General features: G+C 60.2%; 12 protein-coding genes across 12 annotated transcripts; 5 read left to right on the top strand and 7 right to left on the bottom strand.

Annotated features, from left to right (window-relative positions):
- Positions 1-1721, top strand: OT_ostta04g02530 (NLI interacting factor; the record flags this gene model as incomplete). Its single annotated transcript, XM_003078741.2, has 1 exon — positions 1-1721. A coding segment is annotated over one exon (1721 nt), but the record flags the coding sequence as incomplete, so codon positions are not given.
- Positions 1722-1767: 46 nt separating this feature from the next.
- Positions 1768-2454, bottom strand: OT_ostta04g02520 (Snf7; the record flags this gene model as incomplete). Its single annotated transcript, XM_003078740.2, has 1 exon — positions 1768-2454. The coding sequence occupies one exon, from the start codon at positions 2452-2454 to the stop codon at positions 1768-1770; it is 687 nt and encodes a 228-aa protein (XP_003078788.2).
- A 397-nt stretch (positions 2455-2851) lies between these two features.
- On the top strand, positions 2852-4434 carry OT_ostta04g02510 (P-loop containing nucleoside triphosphate hydrolase; the record flags this gene model as incomplete). The annotated part of the gene is made up of 2 exons (XM_022984506.1): positions 2852-2887; positions 3220-4434. The coding sequence occupies 2 exons, from the start codon at positions 2852-2854 to the stop codon at positions 4432-4434; spliced, it is 1251 nt and encodes a 416-aa protein (XP_022838768.1).
- Positions 4435-4698: 264 nt separating this feature from the next.
- On the top strand, positions 4699-5502 carry OT_ostta04g02500 (Mog1/PsbP, alpha/beta/alpha sandwich; the record flags this gene model as incomplete). Its single annotated transcript, XM_022984505.1, has 1 exon — positions 4699-5502. One exon carries the CDS (start codon positions 4699-4701, stop codon positions 5500-5502), a length of 804 nt encoding a protein of 267 aa, XP_022838767.1.
- Positions 5503-5632: 130 nt separating this feature from the next.
- On the bottom strand, positions 5633-7330 carry OT_ostta04g02490 (Sodium/sulphate symporter; the record flags this gene model as incomplete). The annotated part of the gene is made up of 1 exon (XM_003078737.1): positions 5633-7330. One exon carries the CDS (start codon positions 7328-7330, stop codon positions 5633-5635), a length of 1698 nt encoding a protein of 565 aa, XP_003078785.1.
- Positions 7331-7664: 334 nt separating this feature from the next.
- On the bottom strand, positions 7665-9062 carry OT_ostta04g02480 (Cytochrome b561/ferric reductase transmembrane; the record flags this gene model as incomplete). Its single annotated transcript, XM_003078736.2, has 1 exon — positions 7665-9062. The coding sequence occupies one exon, from the start codon at positions 9060-9062 to the stop codon at positions 7665-7667; it is 1398 nt and encodes a 465-aa protein (XP_003078784.2).
- Positions 9063-9929: 867 nt separating this feature from the next.
- Positions 9930-11063, bottom strand: OT_ostta04g02460 (unnamed product; the record flags this gene model as incomplete). Its single annotated transcript, XM_022984504.1, has 1 exon — positions 9930-11063. The coding sequence occupies one exon, from the start codon at positions 11061-11063 to the stop codon at positions 9930-9932; it is 1134 nt and encodes a 377-aa protein (XP_022838766.1).
- Positions 11064-11194: 131 nt separating this feature from the next.
- OT_ostta04g02450 (unnamed product) lies at positions 11195-12214 on the top strand (the record flags this gene model as incomplete). Its single annotated transcript, XM_022984503.1, has 1 exon — positions 11195-12214. The coding sequence occupies one exon, from the start codon at positions 11195-11197 to the stop codon at positions 12212-12214; it is 1020 nt and encodes a 339-aa protein (XP_022838765.1).
- Positions 12215-12337: 123 nt separating this feature from the next.
- Positions 12338-13114, bottom strand: OT_ostta04g02440 (unnamed product; the record flags this gene model as incomplete). Its single annotated transcript, XM_003078732.2, has 1 exon — positions 12338-13114. The coding sequence occupies one exon, from the start codon at positions 13112-13114 to the stop codon at positions 12338-12340; it is 777 nt and encodes a 258-aa protein (XP_003078780.2).
- Positions 13115-13718: 604 nt separating this feature from the next.
- OT_ostta04g02430 (unnamed product) lies at positions 13719-13913 on the top strand (the record flags this gene model as incomplete). The annotated part of the gene is made up of 1 exon (XM_022984502.1): positions 13719-13913. One exon carries the CDS (start codon positions 13719-13721, stop codon positions 13911-13913), a length of 195 nt encoding a protein of 64 aa, XP_022838764.1.
- Positions 13914-14182: 269 nt separating this feature from the next.
- Positions 14183-15010, bottom strand: OT_ostta04g02420 (unnamed product; the record flags this gene model as incomplete). Its single annotated transcript, XM_003078731.1, has 1 exon — positions 14183-15010. One exon carries the CDS (start codon positions 15008-15010, stop codon positions 14183-14185), a length of 828 nt encoding a protein of 275 aa, XP_003078779.1.
- A 378-nt stretch (positions 15011-15388) lies between these two features.
- On the bottom strand, positions 15389-16495 carry OT_ostta04g02410 (D123; the record flags this gene model as incomplete). The annotated part of the gene is made up of 1 exon (XM_022984501.1): positions 15389-16495. The coding sequence occupies one exon, from the start codon at positions 16493-16495 to the stop codon at positions 15389-15391; it is 1107 nt and encodes a 368-aa protein (XP_022838763.1).
- Positions 16496-16532: the final 37 nt, after the last annotated feature.

Genomic DNA, 16532 nt, shown 5'->3' with positions numbered 1-16532 from the left:
CGCCGAAACCGCCGAAACCGCCGCCGCCGAAACCGCCCAAGCCGCCGTCGGAGAAACCGCCCGCGTCGGAGGTGGCGAAGTGGAGGTTCGATCAAACGCAAAGTAATGGTAAGCGGCGCGCATCGGATGCGTCTTCGTCGGAGGAAGAGGGCGAGTATATACCGCCGCCGCCGAAACCACCCGCCGGGACGCCGCCGCCCGCGGACGTCCTCGCGAAGAAGAAAGCCAAGCGATCGCGTCCGAAGGTTGAGCCGTCGCCGAGCGAAGATTGCGCTCCACCGCCACCGCAACCACCGTCAAATCCGCCTCCTGAGTCAGCGAAGACGAGTAGAGAACAGAAATTGCGGATGCCGAAACCAGAGTCCTCCACAGACGAAGATGAGGATGACGATGTGTATCTCTCGTGCGAGGATGAGCTAGAAGACGGCGAGCTTCCCCGTCTAGTGGACCTTTTCTTCGACTCCGAGGAAACGCACGAGGAGGGAGACGAGGCGAAGACGATGAAATTTGAAAAAATTGAGCCTCGAGCGACGAGTCACGAGTTGATGGCTGGCGGTGAGTTCGACAGCATTGAGAGTATCGCACGGGTCCAAGATGACGCCAAGGAGACATTTCTCAATAACGTCAACTCTCCGGAAATCAAGGACAAAAAACGCTCGAAGACGAAGAAGCGTCTGAGTGTTGGTGGGGATGAGAGCGACCATCCGGAACTCTCGCGTTTGATCAAGGCGCGCAAGTTAGCGCTGGTTTTAGACTTGGATCACACGCTTTTGAACAGCGTTTTGGTGCCTTCGCTTCGAACGGAGGCAAATTCTTTACAAAATGCGATGCGCCTGCTGGATCACGACGTCGCTCGAGCGGAAAGAACAGGGGATCCACTCCAGAGATCGTGTTTTCACTTGCCGCATTTCGACCTGTTCACAAAGTTGCGCCCGGGCGTCAGAAGTTTTCTCGAGCGCGCGTCCAAGTTGTTTGAGATTCACATCAGTACCATGGGGTCGCAAGCATACGCAGACCAGATGGTGGCTCTACTCGATCCAGCGAAGAAGTGGATAAATGGCACCGTCAAGGGGCTCGGAGAGATGGAGAACGGCAGGTTGATCGCGCCGCGGTACAAGAGTCTGGACGACTGCGGTTTGGGTGAACTCACCGATGTTTCCGTCATCTTCGACGATACCACCGACGTTTGGGCTCAAAACCTAAAAAGTTTGTTCACTTGTGAGCGTTACTTATTCTTCCCGCAGGCGCGTAGACAGTTTGGATTACTCGGTTCATCGCTCCTCGAAGTGGGGCAGGACGAGAGCGAGAGCGAAGGAATGCTGATGACGGCGATAAATGTGTTCGAATCCGTACACGCGGAGTATTTCAAGCGCCGAGACGCTCTGAAGGGAAAGAAATCGCCGTGCATGCAAGACATATTAGAAGAACGGCGCAAGGTGGTCCTCTCTGGCGTGCACGTCGTCTTCAGTCGAGTCTTCCCGTTACACGTGAAACCCGAGGAGCAACCGCTGTGGATCCTGGCTGAGAATTTTGGCGCAAATTGCTCGAGTGAGATAACGAGCCATACAACACACGTCGTCGGGACTTCGAAAGCGACGGCCAAGGTTCGAGAGGCGCTCAAACGCGGTGGAATACACGCGGTGACCCCGCACTGGCTCGAGTGCTCCATGTTATTCTGGCGACGCGCGAGCGAAAAGAATTTCACGATCGCGCACCATTAGTCACATAGCTCGTAGGTTGGTACAACAAAAAAACACACTAATCCTATCACGCCGCGTCCCTCACAGCCGGCGTCGTCTCGCTCTCGCCCTTACCCTCGCCCGCCTCGGGCAAGACGACGGGCTCTTCGTCGGGCGCCTCTGGTAGGGCGTCATCCTGCAGATAGCTCGGCACCCCACCCTCGAGCGCCGCGTCCTCCTCCAACATGTCCAACTCGAGCGCGTCCAGCTCCTCGAGCAAGTCGTCCTCGTCCAAGCCGTCCGGGACGTCGTAACTCCTCCCGAGCGACTCCTGAATCTCCCGTCCGAGATCCAACAGATCCGCCATGTCGTCGTTCAACGCATCAATCTCCCCCAAATCAAATTCCTTCGCCTTGAACTGCGTCTTCAACTCCTTCGCCGCCGCCTTCATCGCCTTCACCGTGTCCACCGCGTCCTTCGCGTTTTCATTCGCGAACGCCATTTGCTCCACATTAAACCGCTGTCCGTACAGCTGTTCCCGCTGCGTCTCGTACAGCTTCCTCTGTTTCAGAATCACCAACGCCCGGCGCTTCGCCGCCTCTCGTGCCGCCCCCGGACGCGCGCGCGCGATCGCCGCGCGATGTCGCGCCAGCTCGCGATCGAGCGCGTCGATCTTCCCATCGATCGCGTCGCACCGCGCCCCGATCGACGCCGACGTCGCGTCGAGCGTGCGCGCCGGCGCCGCCGCGCGCTTGGCGCCGAACAGGCGTTTCATCCCGGTCCCGTCGACGTCTCGACGCGCGAGGCGACGGGACGCCGCGGCCGTGGGGTCTCATGCGTCCGACGCGGACCTTATTTTCCATTCCCATTTCCTCATACTCGGACGCGCGGGTCGTATGACGTACACGTGGACGCCATCAAGGGAGATCTCTCGACGCGCGCGCGTGTACGTGCCCCGCACGCACGTTTATGGCTTACAATCGCACACAGTACGGACCCGTCGCCCGTCGCGCGCGTGTACGTGCCCCGCGCGTACATATATGGGTTAAAATCGCACACAGTACGGACCCGTCGCCCGTCGCGCGCGCGCGGCACCACGTCATCGCGCGCGAGGCCCTCGACGCGATCGCGGGCGACGCGACATACTCGCGCGTCGACGACGACCGACGACCATGTCCACGATCACGCAGCCGCGATGCGGCGTTAAGGTGCGCGCGTGCTCGCGCGATGCGGCGTCTCGCGCGACGTCGCGCGCTCGCCCGCGGGGGGGGGCGCGCGGGATGTTTATCCACACCAGCAGGGGGGTCGCGGGGGCGCGCGATGGCCCCATCTCTGGGGTGCGCGCGCGCGGGTGGGCGATGAGGGGTGGGTGAAGGGGCGGGGTGGGGGTGGAGAAAAATGTCTCGCGCGTTTCGCGCGCGCGCGCGCGCGGTGGACGGGCGCGCGCGCGGGAAAGGGGTGAATGAGGGGTTCGGTAATCGCTCGAAGCGTGTCGACGGGCGCGAATGTGGACTGACGATATTTCCGATCGATGCGACAGGCTAATGCGACGACGAAGCGCGCCGTCGCGCCGAAGACTTTCTTGGGCGCGCGCGTGTCCTCCGTCTCCAACGGCTCCAAGGTTGAGATGAGCCGCTGGAAGGGCATGGACATGGACATCTCCGACGACCAACAAGACATCGCGCGCGGTAAGAACATGGTTGACTCCAAGTTCCAAGGTGGTGCCGGTATCGGTGGTACCCACAACGCCGTTATGTCTTCCCAAGACTACTTGTCCGCGGGCATGAAGACGTACGACGGTCACGACAACATCACCGCCGAAAACTTCTACATCTCCAAGTCTTACATGGATAAGGTCGTCGTGCACATCGCGAAGAACTTCATGCAACTCCCGAAGATCAAGGTCCCGCTCATCCTCGGTGTGTGGGGTGGTAAGGGTCAAGGTAAGACTTTCCAGTCCGACTTGATCTTCCGCAAGCTCGGTATCAACCCGATTGTGATGTCCGCTGGTGAGCTCGAATCCGGCAACGCCGGTGAGCCCGCCAAGCTCGTTCGTCAACGTTACCGCGAGGCGTCCGACATCGTCAAGAAGGGCCGTATGTCCACGCTCTTCATCAACGATCTCGATGCCGGTGCCGGTCGTATGGGCGGCACGACGCAGTACACCGTGAACAACCAAATGGTGAACGCGACGCTCATGAACATCGCCGACAACCCTACCAACGTCCAGTTGCCGGGCCAATACGAAGTCATCGAGATCCCGCGTGTGCCGATCATCGCCACCGGTAACGATTTCTCCACCCTTTACGCGCCGCTCGTTCGTGACGGCCGTATGGACAAGTTCTACTGGTCCCCGACCTTTGAAGATCGCGTCGGCATTGCCAACGGTATCTTCATGGCTGACGGCGTCTCCCCGGAAGACGTCGAAGTCCTTGTCTCCACCTTCGAAGGCCAGTCCATTGACTTCTTCGGTGCCCTCCGTGCCCGCGTGTACGACGACAAGGTCCGTGACTTCATCCTCTCTGTTGGCTATGATCAACTCGGCAAGCGCCTCATCAACCCGCGCAAGGGTGAAGAAGTTGTCTTCGAACCGCCGGCCATGACCCTCGAAGTCCTCTTGGCCTACGGTAAGGAGATCGAAAACGAGCAAGAAAACATCAAGCGCATCCAATTGGCCGATGCCTACTTGGACGGTGCTGTGTTGGCGGGCTCTGGCGGTTCCTCGAACACTGACAAGTCTCTCAACACGAAGTAAAGAGGTCAAGAGTGGAATTGGTCCGTAATGTGACTTGTAGCGCCTGCACGTAGCGATGCACTCGCACTCATTCATCATTCTTGAGTGGAGTTATACGATATGTCTTCCAGCATCTGTGCGTCCTTCCTCCGTCCCCACACGCCGATCCCCGCGCTCCCTCCGTCGCGCGCGCGACTCGCCACCTCAGCGCGCGAGCTTCGTCGAGTACGCTTCCGCCTCACTCTCGCTCGCGCCCGCGCGCGTCCTCGCCCGACGTCGAGCGCCATGTTTACCTCGACCTCGCTCAACGCAGCCATCGTCGCCGCGCGCGCGGTCCGAAACGAGCGCGGTCGTCGAGCGCGCGGCCACGTCGTCGTTCACTGCGATCTCGCCCGAGCGCACGCCGGGGCGTCCACGCGCCGAGAATTCACGATCGGGATCGCGAGCGCGCTTACGGTGTTCGCCTCGGACCGGAAGGCGCGCGCGGCGCAGGAGACGATCGTGAACCCGCAGCCCTTGGACGGCGGGTGGGCGCGGTTCTACGGCGAGGCCACGTCCTCGAGCTCGTACGGCGGGTACGGCGGGAACGAGAACAACTTCGACAAGTTCAAATATTACTACGACATACCGGAGTCGTTCGAGAGGGACACGGTGAATAAGGTGGAGAAATCGACGAACGGGACGGATAATCGGTGGAAGTCGAAGAAGACGGGCGCCAAGGTGTACGCCGTGACGCTGCCAGGTTACGGGAAGCTCAAGACGGTGCGAGAGGAAATCATCAGTGATCTAGCACTGAGTGATTACAACCTTCAGGATGCGATCGTCGGTGCGGATTCGTTCGTGACGAAGGATCGCGATGTCGACGGGCAGACGTACGTCGATTACGACTTGGTTGGGTTTTTCGGAAACATTTTTGCCTCCGTGACGGTGTACGCCGGTCGTTTGTATAGCGTGTTCGCGTTCGTTCCGGAGGGTGCGAGTGAGAACGAAATCGAGGCGGGGCGACGAATGCGCGACAGTTTCGCGACGATCAACAACGTCGACGCAGCTCAAGCCGCGGCGGACATGGAATTCTACCGTAGATCGTAGTCTCCTCGCCGCGATGCACATTGTTCTTCGGTACCGGTAGAATAACGTTCTTTGAGTATTATTATAAGATGAACAGATCCTTTTCCGTCCAAATTGAGCCTTTGCAAGAGATTTTGCTCGCGGGTCGCGCCTACCAGTATCCCAAGATCTTCCACCACGGGAAACCGATGCCCAGGAAGCACGTGATGTAGACGATGGACATACCGAAGCCAATCTTCCACCAGGTGGCGAGCGGAACGTAGCCGGCACCAAAGAACGGCGGCGCGGAGCCAATGCCGTAGTGCGTGGTGCAGCCCATGACGTTGGAAAGAATGCCGAGCACCAAAGCCGACACGAGCGGCGGCGCGCCGCACGCGATGAGGACGGACAAGAAGGCGCTGTACATGGCACCGATGTGCGCCGCACCAGAGGCGAACATGTAGTGAGAGTAGAAGTAGACGAGTGTGATGATCACGAAGGCGGGTTGCCACGCCAAGCCGAGACCCGAGACGACGTTGACGACGCCGGCGGAGAAGGCTGGGATCAAGCCGAATGTGTTAAGGTAGCCAGCCATCGCGATGAGAGCCGCAAACCAAACGAGCGTATCCCAAGCCGGACCTTCGGCGAGACATTCCTTCCAGGTGATGACACCGGAAACGAGGAGAATGGTCAAGCCGCACAGGGCCGCGGCGACGGAACCAATGCCGAACTTGGAGCCGAAGACCCAGAGGCCGACGGTGAGCGTGAGCGCGCCAGCCATGATCTTCTCATCCAAAGACATTGGGCCGAGCGCGGCGAGCTCTTCCTTCGCCTTGGCGGGAGCTTCCGGAGACTCCTTCACTTCCGGCGGGTACAAGACGTAGAGGATGAGCGGCGTCAAGATGAGACAGACGAGACCCGGGACGAGGGCGCCGATGGCCCACTGCGCCCAGGAGATGGTGATGCCGGTGATGGACGCGGCCAAGTTCACGCTGAGCGGGTTGGCGGCCATGGCGGTGATGAACATACCGGAAGAAATCGTTGAGGTTTGGAACATAGTCGTCATGACGTACGCCCCCATCTTCTTCTCCGTGCCGTTGGCCGGGTCGGAGCCGCACGCGACGCAGAGCGCCTTGGCGAGCGGGAGGAAGATGCCACCGGCGCGAGCGGCCAAGGACGGGATCGCCGGCGCGAGGAGAGCCTCCGAGAATACAAGAGAGTACGTCAAACCGAGCGTGGACTTACCGAACAAGCTCACGATTTGGTACGCGATTCGGTTGCCGAGGCCCGTCTTGATGAAACCGCGCGCGAGGAAGAACGCGAGCGCGATCAACCAAGGGATTTCGCTCGAGAAGGCAGAGAACGCCGCGGAGAAGGGCAAAATTCCCGCCGTCATGCTCACTCCGAGCCCGATCATCGCCACCGCGCCGAGCGGAAGCGGATTGGTGATGATGCCGACGATCGTCGCCACGAACACCGCCAACAAGTTCCACGCCTTGACCGTCACCCCAGCCGGGGTCGGGATGAGATAAATCAACAAACCCGCCAAGACGGAGTATCCCAGCGGCTTCAGCTTTGCACCCTTCCAGTTCGCCAAGACATCCGAGCCCGTCGCGCGCGCGACGGGCGACGCGCTCGATTCCGCCCGCGCGCGATCCCCTCGCCGCGTCGTCTTCCCTCGCGCCGCCGTCACCGCGCGTCCGACGTCACATCCAGCGTTCCAATCGCTCGTTTCCATCGACGCGCGCGCCGCGGTCCACCGCACCGGCGCGCGCGCGCGCGATCGCCCATCGCCCAACCGCTCGCCCGTTCGCCCAACGCCCACCCGCGCGCCCGTTCGCGTCGTCGTTCGCGCCGCCATGGAAGCCATCACGCGATCGACGTCGACGTCGCGCGCGTCCACGTGCGCTCGATCGAGCCCGTCGCGGTGCGACGACGCGTTCGCGATCGATCGTCGTGTGATTCGCGCGATCGCGTCAGCGCCGACCGACGCGTGGACGCTTTTTCATGAGTCGATGACTCGTTCGAGGGACTCGGCGGTGGGGGGCAAATCTTCGTCGGTGTCGGTGTAGGGTTTAGGTTGGGTGACGGGATGTGTAGACGTACATGGGACTACGCGGCGTGCTGTACGATGTGTGGGCGACGCCTGTGTGATACTACTTGTACTACGTGCATACGACGCCCGTGTGACGCGAGACATTTGGCTAGGATGGGATGGGATGTTTGTGGACGGCGCGGAGCGGCGCGGCGTCCGACTCGACGTCGTCGTCGTGATCCACGGATGAGAGCTCGATGAAGGCGGTGCGAGCGGTGTGATTGGTGCGCGCGCGGTGATGGCGCGTGAGGTGGACGAAGACGGCGACGGCGAGGGATGCGTAGACGACGAAGAGCGACGCGTGGAAAAACGCGGCGTCGTCGCCGCCGCGCTCGGCGAGTTCGTCGATCCCGGTGAGGACGGCGACGCATCCGAGGAGAAGAATGATGTAACCCAAACCCTTGTGGGCGATCTCCCAGGTGCGTCGGGCGGTGGATTTCACGCCGCCCGCGGGGGGGGTCGCCGGGCGAAGGACACCGCCGAGCGGCTGCGACGCGACGACGACGACGAGAAACAAACCGAGCTGGCTATGTGGACAATCGTAGTGCTCGCCGCCAGTCTTTGAAATCTCGACGTACGCCACGAGTGCCGCGATCACGACCGCGACGACGGCGCCCGTCATGAGCCACTTGTGCCAAGCGAGCCACGTCGCCGACGGCTTATCATTCGGGCCCGGGCGGCCGAATCGAGACCAGCCGACGGCGGCGGGCATGAGCATCCATATTCCTGCAAACATCATCGCCCCGTGAACCGCGAACGCCAAGTTTTGCGCTTCGACGCTCGGAACTTTCTTGCTATCGCCCACTAACGTCTCCTCGTCGTGCGACGGCTCCTCGTGCGTGGAGTTTCGCTCGAGCGGCGTCTGCAGCGTCGCGTCCGCTCGTAGTACGACGGATTTCTGATAAAATCGCCCGTTCGAGTGCGCCGCCGCCGTCACCCTGATCTTCACGTCCGACGAACCGCTCGGCGCGCGCCATATCAACTTGTGCTTATTCGTCCGCAACGACGGATTCAGCCGCTTCCCGTCGCACCGCAGCGCGCTCGCGGACCCCCCGTTCCCCTCGATGTGCTCCTCGTGCATGTCGATGTCCTCGAACACCCCATCGCTGCACGTCACCAACACCATCCACCCACTCTCTTCACGCACCACCTCCGTCAAATCGACGAGCAGCGTGAACCGTCCGCTCGGCTTGTACGCCTCGCCGACGTCCCACGACGCCGGCATGAGCCGCTTCGTCGCGTTCTCCCATCGCTCCCACGCCTGCGTCTCGCTCGAGCCGTCGTAGCTCGACCAATAGTTCTCCACTGAAATCATCGACGCTCCCGACGGATCGATCGACGGGTGGTCTCCCTCTCCGCGCGTCGGGTGCGCGTCGTCACCGCACTTGGACCGACCGACGTAATACGGATACCCCGCGCATCCATCTAACGCGCTCACGGCGACGACGACGAGGGCGAGGGCGGCGCGCGAGGCGCGTCGCCCCCCGCGCGATGTCGTCGCCGCCATCGACGCCGTCGAGCGGTCGAGACGCGCGCGGGGGGCGACGCGACGCGCGATGCGGCGCGTCCCGGTCGAGGCGGCGCTTTTTGACGCGCGCTCGGGACGACCGCAGCGCGCGACGGGCGGAAGGTCTCGGGAACATGCACGGCGCGACGCGAGCGGTGCGCGACGTCGACGCGCGCGCGACGTCGGCGAACGAGCGTGGACGACGACGACGCGCGGAGGGGCGAGCGTGGTCGCGGCGAGCGATGTTGCGCGGCGGCGGTGGCGCGCTGTTGACGACGCCGTGGACGCGCGAGGGGCGAGCGAGTGAGGTGGGCGAGCGATACGATGGATACGCTCGGACGTACGACGATCTGGACGGGGGTGAGGCGGCGAGAGCGCTGGGATTGGAGGCGATGCGGGCGGAGGCGCTGCGCGCGGCGCGCGGCGACGTGTTGGAGCTCGCGGTCGGCACCGGGTTGAATCTGCCGGCGTACGATTTGAGAGGGGTGAAAACGTTCACGGCGATCGATCTATCGCCCGGGATGTTGGAGCGCGCGAGGATGAGGGCGAAAGAACTCGCGTTCGGCGACGAAGCGCGTTTCATCGAGGCGGACGCGACGGCGCTACCGTTCGAGGACGGTTCGTTCGATTTCGTCGTCGACACGTTCAGCCTGTGCGTGATCGAGGATCCGTTGGCGGCCCTTAAAGAGGTGCGCAGAGTGCTCAGGAAGGATGGACGAGCGGTGTTGATCGAGCACAGTAAGAGCGACGTCGGCGCTTTGGGATGGTATCAGGATGTGACGTCCTTGCCGGTGAAATCCATGAGCAAAGGATGCGTTTGGAATCAAGACGTGGAGGGTTTGATTGGTCAGTCCGGGATGCGGATCGTCAAATCGCAGCGCGCTTTACTCGGTCTCCTAGTGGTCGTCGAGACGAAGCCTTGACGCGTGTAAAACACTGTATGTCTGTTTGCATCAAGCTCATCTTCGGCAAGTGCGTCTGAGAATCGAACAACCACACCGGGGGTACACGAACGACGTTGACATTATTTTCATCGTTCCGCTCGTTTTGATCCTCAATCCAACGCGCGAACGCGCTCACCGATCGTGGACCTTGCGCGCCGATGTATGCCTCCGACATGTACTCGAGCCAGCGCACGAGTGGACTTGTGCTCAGATTTGAGACACCAGCCGTCGCGTTGTACCTCGGAAACGACGCAGGTTCGGCGGGTCGAAATAAGCTTGCCATCGCTCGTTCATCGCGTGCGAGCTGACCGTCCTCCCATCTCTGACCACTCGCCGTTCCGCTAAAGTTTTCTAAACCGCTCGCGAAGCCAGAGCACGCGAGCGCGCTCAATGTTCTACTCAGCTCTACTCTGATCGCGGGTGATGCAGCGTTCAAAACCGTGGCAAAACGTCCACCATTGAATGATAAATCAGTTGCTGTGATGTGCGCCCGGCAGTTTGTTAATTTGATTTCTCTGGGAAGCGGTGGCGAGCCATTGGGATCTACGTCCAACCCGAGAGAGAACTGCGCGTCTGAGCCCGCCACCTCCGTCTTTGCGTCTCCGATCGCGCGGTTCCGGAATCTGTCCGTCACCGACCACCTGAGGTCACACATAAATCTTAAGTCTTTCACATACGCCGTGAGTTCGCCTTGATCGTCGTTCGCCACGGCCCCGAACGAGCGGTCCAATGAATCCACGTCGCTTGTCAGCGCGCCCACCGACACGTTTGAGCACCGAAAGGCGCTCAGTTCGACTTCTATTCCCGCGTAAGGTACCCTGAACGTCTGCGTTGGAACGTCGAACGTGAACTTTGCGAGCCATGACGAGAGCGTGGAGTCCCTTCCCTCTCCAGAGTCGCCGTCGTCATCGCGCGCGCTCGAGAGAATTGACGCAGATTCCGTCCCGGTCGCAGTTGACGCGACGCCGAGCGCGAGGACCGTCACGGCGACGAGCGCGCGCGTGCTGACGCCGCGCGCGTCGAGACACCGCGTCCGCCCATTCCGGAGACGCCCCATCGCCCACGCGCGCCGAGGTGTGACCACTAGCATCGCGCCATTCGACTCCTCGGCAGCGCGCGGCGCGTTGAAGGCGCTCACTGGGGCGTGTGACGGGCGATTCCCCGCGCGCGGGCGCGATGCGAGAGACGATGCGGGAGAGAATCTCTCGCGCGCGCGCGGGCGTGAACGCCGCGGTCGACGCCGTTGCGTCGACGGTGCGGAATCGTCCAGAGCTCGTGGTGTGCGCGGTGTGCGTGTGCGTCGCGTCCGTACTGAACCCGACGAGCGAGAGCTTTCACCGGTACTGCGTCTCGAACGCGCGAGACGTCGTCGCGAACGCGCGCGCGAGCGGGACGTCGTCATGGGCGTGCTCAAACGGAGGGGCGTTACGGGCGACGGGGCTTCGAGCCAAAGCGTACGAGACGAGTGATTTATTTGCCTTCTCCGTGGTGCGCGCCAATTCGGGGAAACATTTCATCGGCATTCTAGGGACGTGGATTCGAGTTCCTGAGATTCTCAATCTACTTCCAGCGATCGTCGTGCACGTTTACCGCGTGCACGTCACCGCGCTCTCCGTGGTGACTTTGGGTGCGCTCGCGATCGGTGCGCCTCTCTGGTCGATCGCTCTCTGCGCGGTGGCCTGGGGATGGCTATTCAAGACGGGTAGATCGACCCGAGGCGCCGTCGCGCGCGAGGACGTCGTTTCACCGCCGTCGTCCCCCTCTCCACCCTCGTCGTCGCGCGTGCGTGATCCAACCACGGCGTCGTCGCTCAGTCGGAGCGCCAACGCGCGGTCGATCCGGCGAGCGAATCCACTCGCGAGCGCCTGCGTCGTCGTCGCGTTCGTCGTCGCGTTCGTCGTCCCGTTCGTCGTCGCGAGCGGCCTAATGCTCGTCATGCTCGTCGACGTCGTCGCGTTCGTCGTCCTGGTCGTCAACATCGTGAAAGATGTATGGAATGTTGAAAATGCCGGTGCATTCATCGGTACCGTGCTGACCGTTGGTGCCGTAGGGACGTACATTGGCGTATCGGAGTTAGTCTGGCTCGGTCGCGTCGCCGTAGTGATCGCAGATGCTTCTATCAGAGCCGCAGAGCTCGGTAATCGTGAAGATTCGGCGCACGCACCGGGTGCTTTTGAAGATTCGGCGCACGCACCGGGTGCTTTATGATGTTACGAAACGCACCGGGTGCTTTTCGTAACATCATAGTTCGCGACGCGGCCGTGCCTTTCAACAAGAATCAATAGATATTTTAGTTTGTACGGTACCTTTTACACGTGTGTTCTATTACGATCAACGTGGTGAGTATCCCCCAGACGTGTGCACGACAGGTGACACCGGGAATATCGGGGAGGCGCCGTTGCCCATCTCTGGGCCATCGCCCATCTCTGGCGTCTCTTGGAAGTCTTCGTTGTTTTCCTTATCCATAAACACGGACGGTGAGGCCAAGTTAGGCGTATCACCGCCGAAGTTAGGAGTGGCACCATAGTCACCATCGAACTCTTCAGTCGTGTTCAGGGCCGCAACTGCGTTGAGCGCTTCACGCGCCGCCTCCAAGTCATCTATACTTTGGCCACATTCAACGTCACCAGACATCGTTCGATCGAGATCCATGGAGTCTCGCCATTGTAGACTGGTGCGTAACATGGCTTCCTCTCCGAGGGCAGCGACCACCATGGGGTTGGCTTCTTCTTCTACTTCCGTGAGCTCGGCTGAGTCGTCGCCCATGTCTACGTACACCTCAACAGGTCTTGGACTTCCCTTGAGCATGACTGGGACCGTTCGCGGTCCCAACGACGGAGACTCAGATGATGAGTCGCTCCTCCTGACATCTGCTGCGCCAAGCACAGGCGTCGTGAGCTCCTCAATCTTCTGTGCGCCTCCAAGGTTCAGTGATGCCTTGTTTTCCTCCATGCGCTGCAACGGAGAACGGAAAGGAACCATCGGTGAGCGCGCGAAAGTGTTGGAACCAGGGCTCTTCATCGGCGTCCTGTTCACTCCCGCGAACAGTTGGCGGTTACCGATCGCGCTGTTGATAGCACTCACACTAGGACACAAGTTTAGGTTCATCGGTGGACTTTGGCTCTTTCCGCACGCGCAATTCGTGGACTTCACGAAGCGCGTCGCACAGCGCGACGTACGTCGCGCTCGAGAGCGCTGCTTTTTCGGCGTCAATCACGTGCAAAATCTTCCTGGCCAAACATTGCGCCCGCGTCGGCCCCTCGTCCTCGTCCTCGTCCTCAAAGTCCTCGATCACGTGCATCTCGGCTCGCGCGTCGTCTCGATCGAACGCGTGCGTCTTGTACAACTTGAACCAAATCGCGTCGAGCGCGGCGAAGAGCGCCTTTTCATCCGCCCCGCCGCGTCTCGCGTAATAGTCCGCCTTGCTCATCGCCCGTCGCCGCTCGTACTTGTTCATCTTGATGAACTTCAACACCTCCACCGCCCCGCGTTGGTTCTCCCGCTCCGCCACCCCGAGCGCGATGTCGAACCCGTTCACCGGTCCGCGCTCGGTGAACGCCCAGGCGATGACGTCGACCCGACCTCGTTTCGCCGCCTCGAGCGGCGCCGCGCCTGCAAACGGATCAAATTACAACGGTGTGGAAATCGTCTTGCGTGGGTGCCATTTTGGAGATAGAAGTGGCTCAGAGAAGGAATCAAGTTTCGCTGCGAAATGGCGTTCGCGGAGATTCGCAGCGACAGTTGCCGTGCGGCATTTAAACAACATTGGTGTCTATTTGAATGCGAAGAGAGAGGGATATGGGAGACTTGGTTGTGCACGAAAGAGAAACAGAAGTGGAAGAATATTGGATGTTTGCGCGCCGGCGTGCGGCGTGGCTGGAGATGGCTTTTCAAAATTTTCGCGTAACGCGGAAGGATCAATGTTACTCGCGATACAACAATCCGAGGAAATAAGACGCGCTCAAAGCTGCCAAGGCTTTCAGAGACGCCTTAGTTGCCCGTGTCTTTTCCTCATCGGCGCGCGCGTCGACAAATTTTGTGCAACTATTCTTACATGTCCGCGTGTACATACATTGTTCACGTCGCGGGCATTAAAGGCAATGTCTTTAACATCGTATGGTGACCACGCGCCAGCGCTTAGGCCGGGGGGGGGAGATAGATTGTGAAACGATAATTTCACTTTGATTTTCGCCCAACCATTAAAACCAAAAGAGTCAGGAGGTTCAGCATCAGGTTCAAGAAGTAAAGAGAGTATTCAATAAAGGCAAACCAGTACCGGGCAGTGTCGTGTCCCGTGTCGTCCAGAATAATGGCTAGCGCCCATGGTAGATCCTCGTGTGCCCTATCGTTTATCTCTATGATGGCGTTGGAGTCCACGACGACGAAGAGTCCGAACAGGAAGGCTTCGGACTTTTTCAGGTCCATCCCTGTGAAGAGACGCGCGACCTTGAGCCCTAGGACGGCCACCTTGAAGATGACATACATCTGCATCTTACGCAGGTCCAGACCCACGGCTGCGCTCACCAAACCCACGAGGGTGAGGGCCACGAAACGCAGAACGGCCTCCTCGACGAGTTCACCCGATGGGCGGTTCTGGGAAAGGAGGGCACCCGGAATGGCACGTACGGCGGTGACGCGCTTATCCATGCGGTAAAAGAACACGGAAGTGGACACGACGATCGCTGGCAGCAGAATGAGAATGTGAGGAACTCGAATCCACGTGCCGAGTATGCCGATGAAATGTTTCCCCGAGTTGGCGCGCACCACGGTGAAGGCAAATAAATCACGCGTCTCATACGCTTTCGCTCGAAGTCCCGTCGCGCGTAACGCCCCTCCGTTTGAGCACGCCCAAGACGACGACGTCCCGCTCGCGACGACGTCTCGCGCGTTCGCGACGCAGTACTGGTAAAAGCTCTCGTTCGTCGGCTTCAGGACGGACGCGACGACGACGCCGACGCACACCGCGCACACCGCGCACACCACGAGCTCTGGACGATTCCGCATCGTCGACGCGACGGCGTCGACCGCGACGTGCGCGCCCGCGCGCGCGCGTGAATCTCTCATATCGCAACCGCGCGCGACCTCCTGACTTTTTTGGTTTTAATGGTTGGGCGATGACATGGACTCCAAAATTTGCAACTTTTTTCGCGTTTTCCTACGGTACCGGTATCATTCTGGATTTGAAACAAAATGGAAATCACTATGCATCGGCGATTTCACGCAAATCCACACCGGGGAACGTGCACCAGCGTACGGGAAATTTCAACAGCTTTCCAGCGATGTACGGCATGCCTCGATATGATGCGACAACGCGTATAACAAAGCTCAGTGCCATCACTTTTGAAACGGAGGTTAGTACTACAACTCGAGCGCCAGCGGCCTCTATTGATTATTAGTTTCTCTACGTCGCTGCTCCTCCATCGCGATGAATTCTGAAATGGCACCACCCTCAGAGGTATCGTACAATTCGAATGGCACACCGAGTTGCAAACCGGGACGAATGTGACCCTGGGATTGGATAACGCGAAACTCAACGTTATCGGTCCAACCTCGCTCGTCTTCGGGAACACAATCCTGGTCACTTCCCCTGGATTCCAGCTCGTTCCAGTCGAAGAGCAAAGGGAGCGTCGTTCCTCCCCAAACGTTGAAGTCCATGATTTTCACCTTGTGCGTCTTCGGTGTTACGTACACGTCGAAGACGTAATCCCGCCCGGTGTAGTGCTTGGAGATTTCATTCTCAAAGAACTCCGCGATCGCTTCCTCGATTTCTTCCTTCTCTCTGAGTAAAAACTCATAAAAATCATTCACGTGTCGCTGGGACACTGCGACCAAGTTGTACGTCTTGACAAAGCACCGGAACTCCATGCTTGGATTCAAATCATACCACTCTCGCAGCGCTAGCGCGGTGTTCGCGTGCTCTCTCACCGCTCGGTCCTCTTCGTCTTCCATCTCATCGACGACGTAGTCCGCGCACGCCCTGTACGCCTCTGTTAAATCGTGCGTCACGGAGTCGCTCGCCTTGAGCAGCAGCACCACCTCATCCGCGTTCCTGCACTTCATCGTGTTCCCGGCCGTCACCCACGTCGCGTCTTTCGGTGCACTCCAAGCGAACTTCGGCGCCACTTCGCCTCCCAACCGCTCGATCGCCGCACCGATTTCTCTCGTAAAATTCTCAAACGCCTCTCGAGCCGTCGCGTCCGCGTCGCCCGCGTCATCCTCCTCGCACCCCTCACCGAACCTCTCCGCGCTCTCCTTCGCGTCGAACGCGTCCTGAGCGATTCGCTTCGGCAACGATGCATCCTCTTCACCGCACGCGACGCCGTCGGCGAGTAGATATCGAACGAAGCTCTCCGGAACATCGATGAGTTCGGTCCTGAACGACGCACGCTTCGCGACTTTATCGATCAACGCGCGGCGCCACGACGCGATTCGCGTCGCGTCGAGCTCCGCGACGGTCGGCGCTGGAATTCTCGTCTCGGACGTCTCCATTTCAAATCGTCAGCGTCCACGGCGTCGCGACGTGCGG

This window comes from Ostreococcus tauri (assembly GCF_000214015.3).
Source record: "Ostreococcus tauri WGS project CAID00000000 data, contig chromosome 04, whole genome shotgun sequence".
In the NCBI taxonomy this organism is placed as follows: domain Eukaryota; kingdom Viridiplantae; phylum Chlorophyta; class Mamiellophyceae; order Mamiellales; family Bathycoccaceae; genus Ostreococcus; species Ostreococcus tauri.
The sequence above is the reverse complement of the archived record's forward strand: the minus strand, read 5'-3'. Positions and strand labels throughout refer to the sequence as shown.